The 18,762-nt window shown below is 33.5% G+C and overlaps 1 protein-coding gene across 4 annotated transcripts in view; it reads right to left on the bottom strand.

Annotated features, from left to right (window-relative positions):
- The window catches only part of LOC106468555 (juvenile hormone acid O-methyltransferase-like), an 84,948-nt gene that overhangs the window by 6,354 nt on the left and 59,832 nt on the right, over nt 1-18,762 (bottom strand). For 2 of the 4 annotated variants that reach the window (XM_022396891.1, XM_022396889.1), the window contains exon 2: nt 1,003-1,290. In XM_022396891.1, the coding sequence (XP_022252599.1) occupies nt 1,003-1,289 (287 nt within the window). In that variant the 5' untranslated portion in view covers nt 1,290. Of the gene's footprint in view, nt 1-1,002; nt 1,291-3,186; nt 3,253-4,555; nt 4,719-18,762 lie in introns of those variants that run through there. The other 2 variants (XM_013928989.2, XM_022396890.1) reach the window with 2 other exon arrangements.

Raw genomic sequence — 18,762 nt, 5'->3', positions numbered from 1 at the left:
GGTGTGACGGGGATTCGAACCCGCGACCCTCAGATTGCGAGTCGAGTGCCCAAACCACCTGGCCATGCCGGGCGTTAAAGTCTTAGTTCTACTAATATCCGAAATGCGAGACACAGAGCTTTCTGGGTTTCAAAATAACGACTAATAAGTCCTTATAACTTTTTTTTTGAGCTAACATTTATTCCAAACTTGTCGAAGTATTTAGAGAGTTTGTAGTACCAATATGTGATATTAAAACTGTTTCGTTGCGCATATCAACAACAGCTTTAATTTTTTTATTTGGTCATTCACTAAATTCTAATATAAAAAAACTAGTTTCAGTGAAAATTTCGATGTTCATGATATCAGGAAATTGGATATAATTACTAGATTAATCGTTTAATTAAACATTAAAATTTAATTGTACAATTAAGCTCCGTACTAGCAATGTAAAATGCATAGTTTGGGTACAGTCTAGAAAGTGTATTATTTTTAATGTATTTCCTTCAAAGGGCACATTTTTTGGTATTGCTGGACACTGAATATCATTGATCTTCTAATAATTACTTTAAAAATATCTGCTGTTTTGTTTTTTTTCTTTCAGGAGGGAGAAGACTCGGTTTAATCTGATCTAACTGTGCCCCGTCTGTCCACGAGAGTAAACATAAAGTAATCCTCTTTGTGCCAAAAGAATATGCGAATGAATAATAATTATAAATAGAAAAAATCGCTGCAAGGCTAGCAAGGTAATTTCTTTATATTGGGTTTCCTTCTAAGATTATTTAACTTATGAAGTTACGAAATATTCTCGTTTTTGTATAACTAATTTAAGTTTGAAAAAGTAATGAGAAAGTAACTCCTGTATTAATTAGTACCTTCATTCAATTTGTTAATTATCTGAGTGTACAAAAAAAAGGGAACGTGGACTGCAATCAGTTCTTTATAAGGTGATCCTGAAGATTATGGTAATTGTACAGTTAGTTAAAGATAATTAAGTTACAATAATAATTATGATAACATTACCTCTCCATTAAATTTATCTCTCGGTATTCAATATTTTCGTGATTGAATGCCTTGTTGGCGTATTCCACAAAAGCTGGCTGGATATCAACCCCAATAAGTTTCTTCAAATTGATACAATGTGGTAACAATATATCTCGAGTTATATTTCCTGGACCACAACCGAAATCTAAGATATTCTCTTCATTCGACCAAGTCATTCGTGCTTTATGAAAAGCCAGTTTTGAATTAATCCAGTCCAAATTCGTTTGTGGCCTCCTGGATAAAAACTGAGTTGCTAATGGATTCATGCTAAAATACGTTTTGATTCGGTTAGTTTCTGTGCTGTTATTCCAGTTTTATAATAAACAAATTTACATATTAGAAAGCCAACAACACTCTAAACTCTGAAATACATCTATTATTACAAACATTTCATTGAACCTGAAAACATATTGTATTGTTGTTTTGTTTTTAACTTCGTAATTTACAAGATATGAATTATTTTGAATGACTAAAAGTGGTAACAATAAGTTAAACTGACTTCTTTATTAAGGTTACATTATTAAATAAAGAGACGTAATGAAAATAAATCTACTTTATTGAGAAAACACTTAAAATAAATATATGTATGTTCTATATAGATACTTATATTAAGCTCTGTTAACTAACATGGTTCCTAACAGGTGATTATAAGATACAACATTGTAAGGGCCTGTCCAGTAGTGATACTATAAGAACTTTTATTTCAAAACAGTTTTGGTCTGAATCCTAAAATACTTTGTTTGTTTGTTTGCTTGGTTATTTGCTGTTAAGAACAAAGCTACACAAAGGGCTATCTGTTCTCATCCCACTGTAGTTATCGAAGCCCCATTTCTAACTTTACAAGCACACAAACTTACTGATTAGGCGACGAGGGGGAGGATCCTCAAATAGAAAACATTTCAAATTGGACAGTTGAACATGAACCAAGGAAAGTATACAAAAAAATTCACGATAATTCATTATGTATTTAAATAAATGTGAATGACACAAATATTTAAGCTTGATCATATTTATACGATATATAAATCGTATAAATCAGGTATCTTACTACTCTCCAAAAAGTAATATTTTACAGGCAATAATAAACGTTTTTCATTGAAGTATAAAATTCAGTCTCAGTTTCAATGCTTTTGTTTCTTCTACTGTAAAGTGTGAGCTCACTGATACGCATTTATGCTTTTTTTTCTTTTACTGTAAAATTTCAGGTAAATGATACATGTTTATGATTTGGTTTCTTCTTCTGTAAAGTATGATCTCACTGATAAGTGTTTATGATTTGGTTTCGTCAACTGTAAAGTATGATCTCACTGATAAGTGTTTATGATTTGGTTTCTTCTACTGTAAATTTGAGCTTACCGATACATGGTAATAAAGGAACACAGTTTCGTTTGTAGCAGTGTGTGAAAATCCACAGTAAATGGAACACACTAATAGAAGTATTGATATTTAAAAAACTAGTTTCGAAACATTTGTTCGTCCTCTTCAGTCTCACATCATCTGTCGGTAAAAAAACAACAAACTTGTAAACAACATCTCTGTTGCCCCAGAACTTCGAATTTCTTTAAGGGCACAGAAGGTCAAGAAGCTGATCAGCTTAAATTGACCGTTTAGAAGGTGTTGAAATTAGGCAGGCTTTTAATTAAGACACTTTCGACGATACAGTTTTTTATATAGTTATTGGTTTCTGTAAAAATAAAGTTATTCTTGGTTTCCGATCAACCTGATGGCCAGAATCTTTCATACGAAAAAAAAGGGGGACGTTATTAGCCTTTCCATAATTAATGTATTTTATGTGTGCGTGTATCAATAATTCTTCCAGTTTCCTTTATATAACCTTTTGAACAGGATTTCCGTGGTATAACTCCATATTGAAGTTAGTTTACTGTTAATAGTGTTCAGATATCTGTATGTATTTTTAAAGCTATTCTCTAGGGGTTCAGTATTTGTGTTGTAGCCAATATAAAAAGATTTCATATTATTGTTAGTTAATCTTTCTTTGTCTTTATAGGACAATGCTTTCTTTACTCTATAACGGCCCCCCAGTGGCACAGCGGTATGTCTGCGGACTTACAACGCTAGAAACCGGGTTTCGATACCCGTGGTGGGCAGAGCACAGATAGCCCTTGTGTAGCTTTGTGCATAATTAAAAAAAAACAAACAAACTCTATAACGGCAATTTGCAACGAAACGTTGTAGAATGTTGGAGTTCTTTGAAAATAGATAAGGTGTTTGTAATTTAATATTCAAGCATTGCTGAATGACATATTCTATGAACTCTGAGGCAAAATGAAGAAATACTAGATGTTCTAATCTGTTTATGGTAGTATGAAAACAATTTGTCGGTTTAAGGCTCATAGAGAGGACGGAGTTGTATGTTTTCTCTGGTTATCCAATAAATGAAGTTTGTTATCTTTTTCAACGTATCCTCTGGTGGCCCACTATGAACTATTACATTTCTGATGACACCATGGAAACTGACGTCTTCTCATGCCCTTTAACGACCTTAAGTGATATCGTCTGATCTTCATTTCCCAGCAATTTCCTACTGGATCGACACATTTGGACCGCCCCTAAACACTGTCAACTTGGAGCTTGAGAAGCCTATACCAACTGTATTTTTATGATTATCTAATTACATAGAAACTATCAATATATACAAAATTGTTTTTAACTATTATCCAGGCACTAAAATTACCAATTTACTATGTTGGATTTGATTGTTTTTCGTGATAGTTCCTGAACAATTATTATATTAAGAACTATTATTATTTAATAGATGTAGGAGGAACAAACTTTATCCTAAAATATATCGCATTTTGAAAATTTCTGATAACTTTTGACAGTTTTTAAACATCGTCTTCAAGCACGTAGTGTGAAGTTGCATTAACTGTTTTAATAATTTGAAAAGATAAGTGTTATACATAACATACCCTGGAAAGCTTACTTTAGTACAAACGACGATGAAACAAAAGATTTTACTTTATTTTTTTTTACACTCCTCAATAATTTCAAAATGGCGGCTTTTAAGCGCAGCATCCTAAGGCGTCTTGTGACTCGCGAAACGAAAAGAAAAATCCATAACCGCGCTATATAATGGCGTATAGTAAAATCATATAACAATTTCTAGAAAAAAAACATAAACTCGTTGTTTTTGTGTTGTTTTTCACAACGAATTATTTGAACAAGTATAGGAACAATTTCACAGTTTTGAACTTTTATATGAGTAAGTTTTTACAATAATTACAAGATATGTTTGAAACCAACCTAAGTACTTAATATCTAAAAACTAATAATTATAGAAAATAGTCATTAATTTCCATTCTTCGACAAAGTCAGTGGTTATATGATATGTTTCAAATCAATGTAACGATTCAATACTTGGAGCATTATCGAACATTTATAGAGCATGAAGGACTGTAAACATTACAAATATCTGTTATAAGTTAGAAGTTATTATGATATCATTGATACTATATCAAAGATATAACAGAAACCCTATCAAATATGATTCCAGATAGAATGCTACTCCTACCTTTTACACCTAGTGAGCCTTGAGGATTTTCAGAAGAGTTGTTCCTGATGAGAAAGCTACACGCTCGTGAAATCTGACTCTCGTCCTAATTTGCTGACTACGTCACTAAATCATATCATGTTCTGATAATAAAATCATGTGATCACCACATGCAGTAACGTTTCAGTTTACAATAGCAGTGGTTATCGTCTTTATCGGCAAATGTTTGACTGAAGATATCGACTGATGGACACTTTTATTTATGAAAATAGTAACAAAGAGAGTCACGTGAGTTAACAATCACAGTACCAGCTAGGTCCAGTGTTTCTATTATAAATAAAATTTTAAATCTATTTCGAGGAGTATAAAAAATTTAAAAAGTTTTTACGAAGTATCGAAATTCAAAATGGCTGACCATAAAATAAATGTTATCACTACAAACCATAAGCTATTCTTTGATGGTTATTCATATACACATCTTTCGTAAGCAGTATCTCGTTCATAGCTAATTATCACCAGTAGAGATGTTTCTGTTGCAATGCTAAGACTACTGGTTACGTATTAATGATACTGTTAAGTTTTGTTATACGTCATGTATACTTTAGGTTGTGTCAGTGCTATGTAAAGTTTTTATAAACAAATATAAAACTTATTTGGTTTGGTTTTTATAGTTGAGCATTCAACGAGATTGATAACAGAGATATTTCTTTCATTTCTTTATTTTATAGCAAAGACACATTAGGCTATCTGCTGTGTCCACCGCGAAGAAACGAAACTCCTTTAATATCCTTTAAATTTTAATGAGATCTAGTAAAAGAACTAACCCTAACTTTACAAAGGGTTTTAGTGGTTATATACGATAAGCATCTTATTCAAAATATGTAACTCAAACTATCTCACTATACCATACACTCACCAAAAGTACAAAACACACACAAAAACAAACAGCAGGCCAGGCAAGTGTATGTAGAAGTATTGAGATGAATGTTCATGAACTCCTTTCAACACAAAAATACTGAATACACCAATGAAATTACTTCGGTTGTTTTTTTCAACGAGAACATCTATGTAAATTTCTTTTATATACGTCTTGTTTTTAATTGGAAAACGTGTTTTTTTTTCAGCCATGCAACGTCGTCCTAACGTTACTCTGCAGAATATTTGGTCGATGTTAAAAAAATATGATTTCTTAAGATCAGTTTGATATATTTCTTGGACCCGGATTTGCTGATGTTTTTTCTAATTTTTTTAAACAATCCATTAACCAAACTACATGTGGGCCCATGATTGTGTTTGTTGTTAAACACAAATCTATACAGTGGGCTATCTCTGCTATCCCCACAGCGAGTATAAGCCCTCATTCTTATCCCTGAGCCACCGAGAGGTCAATAACATACGAATCACACAAAAAATGTGGTCAAAAATATTGTCTGTACTGGAATTAATCCCAATAATTACTGTCGGGATTTCCTATGTATTTGGCATGAAAATGAGCGATTTCACCCAGTTCTTCAAACTGAAAGATGTAAATGTCAAAATAAATAAAATTATTCAATATGATGCTATATGTAAATTCCACCCAGAATGCTTTTTCACAAAATTCGACCGAATTTAAGTATTAGCGACAATATTTTGTGTTAGAAACTAGAGGGAGCCTTATTTTTATTAAGAAGCCCCTCCCATCCCCAATGGCACAACGTTAAGTCTGGAGGCTTATAACACTAAAACATGGTTTCGATATTCGTGGTGGACACAACAGAGATAGCCCTTTATGCTTAACTCCAAATAATCAAATTTATTTTCGCTTCTTATTTATGCTCGGAATTTTAGGAGGATTTATGAATTTGAATTTTTTTTAAACAAAAGTATTTCAAATGTAACTTGAAAGGGCATATTGCCGGGAACAGCAGACAAAAGCTGTGTGGAATAAAAACTCTTATAAATTTGGCCATTACATTCGAGACTATTAATGCACAAACGAAACAATATCTTAAGGATGATTCCAGCTAATTCCTGATCTCTGATGCTTAGCTCTTTGATGCTCCTTTGATCTGATCAGGAATTAGCAGGACTTACGAGGTGAAATTGAGCTGAGAATTCTCTCTCTGCCACAAATTAGACAAAAAAGCTCGTTATTTAAAGAAACCATTCTACAAGTCATTGTTTTTGTTGATGGGAAACCTTGCAGCTTTTAAAAAATAGAAGACATGAACGAACAAAGGGGGATAGAACAAAGTAACTAGTTCTTGGGAATCACCCATTGTACTTGTGAAGAAGAAGAACAGATCCATAAAGTTCTACATGGACTACCAGAAGGAGAACGAAGTCACAACGACGAATTTCCATCCACTTCCAAGGATTGGCTCTACTTTGGGTGCTTTATCTGTATCAAAATTGGTTTTCAAAATTGGATATTAAGAGTGGATATTGGAAAGTGCAATTCGATAAACCCAGTAGAGGGAAGACAGCCTTTACTGCGTGAAATGGATTGTAACAGTCTACTGTTACCATTTGGATTATGTAATGCACCTGCTACATTTCAGCGACTAACAGAGTGTGCTCTCTCTGAACTACCCTGGAATGTCGTACTCATCTTTTGGATGATATAAGAACACATGGAAAAACCTTCTCTAATGCTTATCAGGGCTAAGGAAAATTCAGGATTGGTTGAAGAAAAAGAACCTTAAATTGAATCCCAAGAAGTGTGAATTGTTCCATTAACAGGGATGTTTTATAGTACATATTCAATAAATTAAAAAATAATAATAACCAATACTCCTGTATTAGCATACCCATTTCTTATGATTCATTCATTTGTAGATACAGATGCCAATGCTATTACAGCGAGAGCAATATCTTCACAAGTACAATACAGAAGGGAATATGTAATTGCTTACTATTACAAGACAATCAATGCTGCAGAGATTATATGTTTTACAACCCAAAAAAGCGTTACTAAGTGTTGTTCAAGCCATAAGTCATTTCCGTTATTATCTATAAGGTTTACAGTTCAGAACGATCACACAGTATTAAAATGGGTGATAAATATTCAAAATCCAAAAGGGGCAGATACCAAGATTGCTCCAGAAACATCAGGAGTATCACTTTAACATCATGCTCACCTTGGACACGACTATGGAATTGCCACTGTATTATCTCAAAGACCATATGTTAATGAATAATAAAAATAGATAGTAAAGATAATCAACCTAAAATAAAAATTAGTACTATCCTAGATGTGACATCTACAAGTGATGATGAACAACTAATGTGGTCCAACATTCAATTAAATTATGCGATTTTAAAACCAATTATTCAATGGATTAAGAATAGTAAAAAACATCCATGGCAAAAAGTCAGTCCAAAGACAAAGATGTATAGATGTAATGGGTGCAGTAGGACTTATTATGTATACAAAAGAGCTTTTTTATGTCGGAAATTGAACAATCTCAATGAACAAAAACAACGAGTACAACTGGTACTTCCATAGTCTCTACATTCAGAAGCACCCTGTTATCTCCACAACCTTCCATCATCTGGATACTTAGGTGTTAAAAACACACTGGAGAGAGAGCAAGGGGGTGTCAGGCGTCTGTAGAGAATTGCTGAAAAAAAGTGAACTAAGCTGTGAGTAAAAAGGTCAATTAGAACACAGTATGTGCAGGCTACAGCAGTATTGTGTTGGTGCTCAATTTGACAGAGTTGCTGTCAATATACTTGGTATTCTGCCACAGAGTAACAGTAGAAATAAATGCATCATGGTGTGTTGGATTATTTCACTCAATTTTCAGGAGCATATACTGTTCCTAAACAGAAAGCAGAAGGTCTAGCAAGGAAACTCGTCAATTAATTCATTTCAAGATTTTAGGTGCCTAGGAACGTCACTCAGATCAGGAATAAAACTCTGAATCAACGCTATTTACAGAAATGTGTCAGATCCTTGGAATCAAAAGACCAGGACAACAGCCCTTCATTCATCTTCTGACAGCATGGAGGAGAAGTACAACCACATACTTTTAAATCAATTTGCGATTTATTTGAGTGAACATCAGAAAATGTGAGATCAAGATCTTGCACTGTTATTTATGAGTTATGAAATGAGAGTACGCAAAACACATTCCAGGAGTCTGTGTATAACAGATAGGAAACCCCCATGGAGATCCACACCAGTCTGATAATGGTCTAAAAAGAACATAATAATGACAATTCCCTCATGGATGGGTATAGAGAATATACACGAAAAATGAAAAAGATGATATTATCTGTGGAAGAGTTCAGTTTGTTAAGAAAATCAAGGTAATAGTTAGAGGGGATTAAACAAGTTCCAAAAGAGAATGGAGAATCTTTACTAGCAACCAAGAATTTTTGTCTGTGGTAAATCAAAGATTTAAGAAAAAGGAGTAAGTAGTATGTTAGGTTTGTGATCCTTTGGTAAGCCATAAAACGTAGATGTTATATTATAATGATATTTAAGACAAGAATGTAATTTTAGATTCGAAGAAAATTTACCAACATCATTAAGATTAGTATCAGTCCTTTCAGTTTTGTTTACAGAATTATAATCCAAATATTCATATCTACTACAGTCATTAAGATGGACTACAATTTTTGTTTACAGAATTAGAATGTAAATATGCATATGTACTACAGTCATTAAGATGGACCACAGTTTTGTTTACAGAATTAGATTCCAAATATTCATACTTACTACAGTCATTAAGATGGACCACAATTTTGTTTACAGAATTAGAATCCAAACATTCATATCTACTACAGTCATTAAGATGGACCACAGTTTTGCTCAAATAGTTATCCTTATCCATAATTACAAATCCACTACTCTTGTCAGAAACTTTGATTACAAGATCATTTCTCTTTAAATTCTTTCAGAACACTGGTCTCTCTTTGAGTTAGATTAGCTTAAAAAACCCAGTAACAATACTCTTAATTGTTTGTATTATAAATGTTATGTAATACTGAACATCTTCAGAACTTGCCAGTGGAATAAGACGTGGACCATCAAAGAGTGGGGTACAAGTAGTAACACGGTCCATCGATGTATGGTTGTAGGATAGTCTGTCAGTATTGCTTGATTCAATTCAGTTCCATTACTTATGTAGACTTGAAGATTATTCTTTTTGTAAGCATCTCCATGTCCATAGGAAGATAGGGTGTCAGGTGTTTGAGATTTCTTAAAGTATTCATTCCATCTAAGATCGTAAAAAGTCTTTTGAAGAGTTGACGACATATCAAATTCAGAGTGCGAGTTTGTCCTTGCAGAAGTTGAAACTTGGCATCTTTGAAAAAAAAACAGTATAGCGCACCTTTACATAATGGTTGTGTCATCAGAAAAAAACTTGCTCTCTCTCTCTTGTTAACTCATTAACAGTAGAATTGTTTATACTGGATAACGGCAATGACTAGTTAGGTTTAAAAACAGAAAGCTCCTGATTATGTTATCTCTTGCAAATAATTCCTTAATTCTTACAAAGTTTCTTTGTAATGCTCATTGTTCAGTCTATGAAATAATCTGCCGTAGATCCTTTTAATGACAATGAGATTTAAATTCAAAATTTTTATATGATACTCTTCTTTTTTTTTCAACAGGCTATCAATCACGTCATAAACACCATTTACAATTTGCTATCAGTCTATTCATTAAGCCATACAATAGCACGTTTTATTTATTTACGAATTTCTTTTTCTTACCAAATCGTAAATTCTGGTGAAGAAAAGATAACGTAGAGGTCTAATCTGTTCTCTCATCCGCTACTTTCGCTGTAGCAGACTAGTTTTGTCGAATTCACGACTCATCAGCGCTATTTGGAAGAGCGAAACAATTTAGGTCTCATATCAATAGTTTTCAGCCACGTGACCAAATTGCTATCGTCGGCCATGTTTAAAGTCAACTAATGAAAATAAAAAGTATTTTGATCTGAGATACTGACAGTGATACTAAATTAGAACTTTTATTGAAAATGTCTACTGTCAAATACCATGTTGAGTATATGGATAGTTTAGATAGAGTATCAAAGAAGCGATATATATGTCTAGATTGCCCTTGACAGGAGGAAAAGATCCTTATAGAGTAGCAACAAACGAGTGGAGTGTCGACTGGAATGGACTGCTAGATATTAGCTATTCTGACATTGTAAACTATCTTGTAAACACTTCAAGTTCGTATACAGTTTATGATTTGAAGACATACAAACCATGTAATGTTTACCACCAGTTTGTATGTGGTTGGGTGAAAGATGTCAAGCATTTGAATGTGAACGAATGGACACTCGCAACATGCTATGTAAATATGATAAATTGATATTATAACTAGTAATATTACTACTAACCAATACAAGTTATAACTGCTACTGATTAACATTATGTTCTAGTACTATTACTACTAACTGATAAAACATAATGTTAATCAGTAGCAGTTGTAACATGTATCGGTTAGTAGTAATCAATTTTTTTTCCTGAAAGTGTAATTCATAACATTTGCAAAAAAAATAATGCCAGTAGGATGTTATCATTCCTGTTCTTTGGTTTTTCTATTGAATTTGGAAATAGAATCACAGGCCGTTTCTCGGTTATTTAAATATGGTTATGAATGGTTCAGATGCTGTACTTCAATATATATGTACACTCTGGTGGCACTATAGTATCATAGTCAGTAATCGTGACTATTTCTGATTAGATTTATAAAGTGGTTGGTTTGTGACTCCCCCGATTACAGCATTAAGTTGGAATCGCGATGTTCATATTATATATATTACACATGTATCTAATAGTAATAATGTCTCTCTTTTTTCTTTCTTTTTTGCATTTCACTGTCTTTCAGAAAAAGGTTTTTCAGTCTTTTGTGGAATTTTCAAACATATTTGTGCATCTAGTTATTAATATCAGTAGAATGGAATATGACATCTTAATGTAATTATGTTTTCCAGGTGAAACACTCACATAGAATGAATGGGGCACCCTTACAACCGTGGCTAATAGCTGGGAAGAATAGAAGAGCGTATTACGGATCGGGGGGATCCTTGCATTCGTGTGGGTTCTTTAATGTTTGCAGTTCAGGTAACAGTCAAGATTCGCAAGTCACGAACAGTCACCCAAAGAAGGCATAGGCTCTTACCAGCCGGTATCAAGACAGTTGAGTGCAAAATGGTTAAAAACATCAATCTTAGAAACCATGAAAAACCATATAGGCCAAAGGTTAGTAGTCAGTACCACAAAAACAACAGAGAGATTAGTTCGAGAAACTCCTAATTTTCCTGGCCCTACATAAGAAGAGCTCCAAACATTATTTTATAATCTGCAAGAAACCGGTTCCAAACCTGATATTATTTCATTAGTTCCCGAATTTGCTGCAGAATACATCCCTTTATTTATCACAACAAATTATCCAGTAATGCTTTCAGAATTGAGAGATGAAAGATGTTTTGGAATGCCTAAAGAAGAACTCTTGAATCATTCTGAAAACTTAGTAAATACCATAAAAGTCACCAAAACACGAGCATACAATGTTTAAAAAAATAACCAAAGCACAGCCAGCAAGTAAGGACTGATTTCATTTCAGGATTGAACGTAGTAGCAGCTTCCCGCATTAAAGCAGTGTGTTGGACATCACCTAATAAATCTTCAGATAGTTTCATCAAGGCTATCTGTTATCCCAAGATAAATAGATTTTCCACTAAGACTAAGATTAGGTGGGGGGGGTGATCACGTCAAGATTGTTCTTGAAAAGCATGGACACGATACGAAAGTAGTTCACGAAAATTTCCAACTAGCCAACAGTGGACTGACATGCCTTTCCTAGGTGCATCACCAGATGGAATTGTGCACTATGACTATTATGGGAAAGGATGCCAAAGACATGAGAAACTACATGGTAAGGTGGATAACAGGTTATGCTTTAGAAAGTTGGAATCCAATTGCAGTTAAAACAGTTATATGGATATTAATATCAAATCCAATGTCATATTTTTGTGTGTGAGAAGGAATATTATTACTTTGTAGTTTGGACTTAGGTGTGTTACCACTTACGAACCTGATCAAAAGTTTGGTCTGGAAATTTTGATAAAACAAAGTTATTTTTTCTGAGGGCAGTGCTTCCTGAAGTTGTTTGGAAATATTTTTCTCTATATATCAATGGATCAGGAGGATAGTTCAAGAAAAAGCACTGGCATCAAGTAAAAGTGTGGGCGAGTATAGTCACGATAATTGTGATGTTCATAAAATCATTTTTAAAGAATATTTATTAATTTTCACATCAAATTGCTTGATGACGGAATTAATGTTCTATTGCCTGTTAATTTTGATGTTAAACTAAATATACCCTAAATAATTGTGTGTTTATCTAACAGTCTGTAATTGATATACACCAGTTGAAAATTAAAGATAAATAAAAACACATGGTATACTACAATAAGACTTCTTTTTTCTCAGAATACTTTTAAGAAGACTCTATCTATAAACAATATAAACTAGACACCTTGAAAATAACTGTAAAGCAAACAATATTTTAGTTGGTAGTTAAACTGCAATGGACTGGCATCCCTTCCGGGAGAAATGTTTTCTATTTTCATCTGATTGAACCAAACAACCCAGAATTAAGTGCCGGATCGTAGGTGTTATCTAGGCATGGAAGGGATTTAAAGTTAATCTTAAATAATATTTCGTAAACAATGGAATTATTCTAGTAACCTTCCTAAGAACCTATTCCAATACGTCAACATTCTTTGTTAGATAATGAGACCAAAACTATATACAATATTTCAAGTGAAGCCTAACTTCTACTAGCATCAGAGCATGCCTCGATGGCTTTAATGACTTATCCACACTCATACCAATATCCTTTTCTTCTGTCATACTATTAAGTAGATTCCCAAGTTATGATAACTCATGTACATTACCTTGCACTTACCATAATTAAAGGTCACTTTTCAAGTATCTCTCTAACTTACTAACTGATCCAAATCGTTGTGTAACTTCAACATCTTCAACAGCTAGAAATGTTTTGTTTGTTTGTTGAATTTCGTGAAGAGCTACATAAAGTTTATCTGTGCTAGCCGTCCTTAATATTGTTGTGCTAGACTACAGGCCAGTTATTATCTGGGGATTATCTGTACTAGCCGTAATTAATACTGTAGTGCTAGACTACATGCCAGTTATTATCTGGGTCCAGATAGCATCCGTCTACATGCGTCAGATGTTTGTTCAAGGTCATCGCTAATTCTTACAATTAATCCACCTGCAGGCTGTTAAGTTATAGTATTGATTTTGTAGACCTAAAAAAGGGCGTTATTACATTAAATTTTTTCTCTCCCATGGTTTCTGAAAGTGGGAGTCGCCTCATATTCGAGATCGCCCTATAATCGGGCCAATACGGTACTTAAAATTGGAGATATTTCCATTTCTAAAGGAAACTAAGTATACACAATAATAATTAAAACCCAATTTGGAAGTATTTGGTATTTCTAACTGAATGACACTTTATGCGACATATGAACTAAATAAACAAATCAGAGAAGCCAAGATATGGGCATAGAACAATTAGGCAACAGCATTCACTACTTCCACACCTACTCTCAACCGAGTAGCAGAACCGACTGTCATGATTTTAAGTTTTCACTACTGGAAATGCAAAACATATTCAGTGGTATATCGCGGACTCAAACCTCGGAGTTTAAGATCAACAACACGGTATGCTAACTTTTAGGCCACACCTCTCCACAGTTTTAAGATGAATAAAAAATATTAGAGCAAAATCCCAGCTAATGAAGTCATACATATTTGAAAGTATACTACGTATAGTATTAGCAATTAACGGAGTTATTGTTAAGGGAACAGAAGAAGCCCGAGAAAAGGGTCCTTCAGTTAAAGCAGTATGGAAAATATTTTGAGACTCTGTGGTAATTTCACATAAACTGATTTTTCGAAAGACTAAATTAAATAGGTCCACCATATAACGGGAGGTTCGGCAAGTTAAATTATATAGTACTGAATTCTGCTAAAACTAACTACGTCAGTGCTAAGGAACATGTCGACTGATCACAAAGTATGATGCACATTGGCAATAGTTTTTACTGATATCATAAACACAACGTGTTTGCTTGCGCTTGACGCTGGACTATCGCCTTTACTGGAGTTGAATTGGTCAGTTTGGCTCTTCTTCCTCCAGACTTATATCCAAACTGACCGATTCATTGAAGATGATGTTCCAGACTGTTTAAATCTCACGTTATATAATTGAACGAGAACTACTAGCGCCACCTACGTGACTGTTGATTCTTTTCAAGCATATAGGAGGCTGGATACATTCTTGCACAATATGCATCAATACACTCATGTGGCCAAGGGCAGAACAGGTGTGATTGAAATAGAATGACAAAGGGACGAAGGCAGCGAGAACGAAATCAGCTCAACAACTTTCTTGAAAATGTTTTATGCGAAAACTGCATATACCTAGAATAGAAGAAACATTTTGAAAAAGTCTACATCAAAATGAGCGTTGGGGAATGGGGCACGTTGAAACATTCTCGATATTGTTTAATTATTCCAGTAGGCTTTAATTAACAAACTAGGAAAGTTTTGTTCTTAGATATTTCAAAGAAATAATACACTTATTGAAAATAGTGGCATAGGAAGCGGAGAGGGAAGGTGGAGGCTGAGCCTCACTTTTCAATCTGTTCGACTAAAAATTAGGAAAAACAGTAGCGTGCATAAAATTTAATCTAGAACCTAAGAGCTTCCAGAGAGAGCCCTGGACCCGTACAGCCTCTAGCGTACGTTTTCCTGTTTCACTTGGTCAAATAAGCTTTGAAATACATTGAAATACAACATACAACAATATGTAATAATATACACTCATACATATTGCATCATATTTGTAAAAATGTTTTATTAATCAACGTTGATTTTGAGTTTCAAATATTTACTTTAAACAATTTCGTATTTTAATGGATCTATATCAATAACCTCAAAATAGTCCCCCAGTGGGACAGCTTTAAATTTACAGACTTACAACGCTAAACTCCGACGTTCGATTCCCCGCAGTGGACACCCTAAATAATCCAGTGTAGTTTTGCTCTAAAGAAGAAGAAAAAACGAGCCTCGAAATAATTGGATGACCTTTCTCATTATGTTTTTATATTTTAAACGTTTACACAAACTTCCAACTTATTAATCTAATACATAAAAATGCATAAGTACTGACTACAATGCATGACTGAGTTCTGAGAGAAAGTGCGATTTTTTAAATTATTTTATAATTGGTATTTCATTTAAAAGTATTTATATGTTATTATTTAATAGCGGAAGTCTTAAAAAATCTTTGTTATAACAATAACGTTTAGTTGGTAGAAGGGCCAGAAAGTAAAAAAGTTTAAAGGGGTGAAGACGATCCCCACTCAGAAGTCTAATTATTCTCGCTTAATTTTTGTAATGTGTGCTTAATTTTTGTTAACATAGAACCAGTACAATAATAATTTGAACAAACGATGAACAAACATGCCAATCTTTTTCAGCTTCGATACTTTTACAAGCGATTCAGATTCTAGTCATGAATTTCCAAGGCGTTTACAAAATTGGAGGAAACGTTTTATTTGTAAATGTTCAGTTATGGTGTTATTTATTTATTTACTTTAATTGTTTTATTGAAACGTTACCTGGCAATTAGATATAGATCTGGTTAAAATAAAATTAATTTTGTTACCTTATTATATAAAGGCTTACGAAATGATGAGGTGTTATAATTCCTCATACAGCCTAGTTTAAAGCATCGTATAGTTTTATACGCATCTAAAGATTAGGAGAGTAGAGGTTTTTCAATGCTTCTGCCCCAAACTTTAAGACACAATAAATAACATGAGCATGGTTAAGATTTGTAACAACAGATGACACCACCATTTACTTGCTTGTTATTAAGCGCACAGCTACGCAATGGGATATCTATACTATGGCCACCATGATTATCGAAATCAAATTGTTAGCGTTATAAACCCTCAGACCTTCCGCTGAGTCACTGAGGTGGGTCACCGAATAAAGCATTATTTTCACACTAAACAGATGTAAACTTACTTGTGAAAATATAACAATTAAAACGTAAGCGAAACATATATGCCCATACTGATTATTTAGAGGTAAGAATTTTCTAGAAACTCTTTGATAAACATAGTAGTAAATTATCATTCAAACTTGTATACATTTCTACAGGCCGAATAATTCTACTATGAGCTTGGGCATGGCCTATTCATTAGCGTGACGGTTTGTGAATGTGTGAATTACCCTTGCCGCAAAAACGTGCTCCGCACGTTGAAGCCGTGGGTGCATCGAAACAGTGATGGACAAATCACGGTATCAAATTAGAATAGCCAAAGAACTGGCGGTGTGTGTTGTATTTTCCTTTGGGCTATCTATTCAAAATTAGGGACGGCTATCAAATTTTCGAAAACAAACAAAGTCTATTCTTGGCAACTTAAATGTGTTTCTCTACCGAATATAAAACATTTTAGCGAGAAGAACTGAGCTAGAAAACACTGTGAGCTTTAACCTTTGGATCGTCAAATATCACACTCACAGTTACCTTAGATTAAGAACATCCCGCCTGGTGTTATATATAACATATTCTGAATTAAAATCTTAGAACTATTCATACATTTAAGATAGTTGGAAGCTTTTTGTTTTCCCAACAGATTGGTAGAAGAAAGTAGAAAAGTGATATTACAATATCTTTTGCTTTACAAATAACTTACGAACACAGGTATACTTTTATTATATTCAAACTTGACTCTTCTCTGGCATTGCTGGTATTTTTCATTCAAATAAAAAGTGTTAACATATATTTATTCGAATTATATTGGTGTTAATATATATAAATATATATATATCTTATTTTTCATTCGACCTTAATCTCATCTAGTTTTGTGGTGTTTTTGTATTAGTCAAGAAATTAGCCATGCACAATACAGTTGAGTATTTACAAATGTTCCTGGACTGACTTGCACCGCATCACCTTTGTATAACACTAAAGATTTCTGTATATATGTTGTATAGATATCTGCAAGACAACATACTGCTAGGCCACTCGAAAATTCTTGAAGATGTTCTATAGGTATCTTTGAGGCAACATTATGTTACACAACTTGAAGATTCATGAATATGTTGTATAGATGTCTGAGACATCATTCTGCTAGGCCACTTTAATTGGTAACGATAGTTATAGCGCTCTAGGATATTACATTATAATAATAAGTTCAATTAGTAATATTTTAGAAACAATATATGAATTTCTTATATGAGGTCTTACATATACGTCCAAAGTAATAAGTTTGATACAAAGACGCATATTATAATAATACGGTGATATCAAACAAAAGATTGTCTGAATGATACTAGAAACGTTTTGATGAAGAAGTTATAATTCGTCTAAAGTCACCATTGGCGAAAAAACACAAACAAACACTGTTACGGTCGTGCTATGCTTACACTTCGCTTTTCCTTCTTATGTCCATCAACTTTGTTTAGGCTGTACTTATTTCTATTAACATAACAAAGTGCTGTTTGTTACTGGTAATCAATAACACATATATTTAGAAAAAGGTTTCGTTTCTTACTAACAACATGTTACTTTTTTCATTCGCCTCTCTCTCAGCTTTTTCGTTCTCTCTCTCATTTCTTCCTGTCTTTTTTCCTTCTTTTTCGTTGAACTCCTGTTTTCTTATATTCCTTTCTCAAACCCTCGCTGAAGTGATTCTTTTTTTTTCTGACCTTGCACCCGTTTCGCGGATATCGGATTATAAGCTTCATAACTATAAGGGGTCCAGCAGTCTCCAATCAGTTTGAACTTAGAAAGGCGGCCACTCACTCCAATCATTTACTAATGACTTAAAATACTGTAACCTCTTAATTCTTTAGAGACTGGGGAAAAGCTGGCCGGTTTCTCACCTCTCTCAACTTCAACTAACTTCATAATGAACACTTAAATATCCTAAGTTCCGCAAGGCGTAAAGTAAAATTCTTTACACTTACTCGTTGTATTTATATACGTAGGCCAGTGAAAATATAATTTAAAACATGGACAATTGGTTTGATATATTTGAATTATTTAATTCATGAACTGGACTTTAGTAGTTTGGTCACTTAGGAAAAACAAAACACAACAAAATTTTCTATCAACCACGAATAGAATTACGACTTGAGGAACATGTCACATAGGACGTTTCGAAGAA

Source organism: Limulus polyphemus, unplaced genomic scaffold (assembly GCF_000517525.1).
Source record: "Limulus polyphemus unplaced genomic scaffold, Limulus_polyphemus-2.1.2 Scaffold3052, whole genome shotgun sequence".
Taxonomy (NCBI): domain Eukaryota; kingdom Metazoa; phylum Arthropoda; class Merostomata; order Xiphosura; family Limulidae; genus Limulus; species Limulus polyphemus.
The sequence above is the reverse complement of the archived record's forward strand: the minus strand, read 5'-3'. Positions and strand labels throughout refer to the sequence as shown.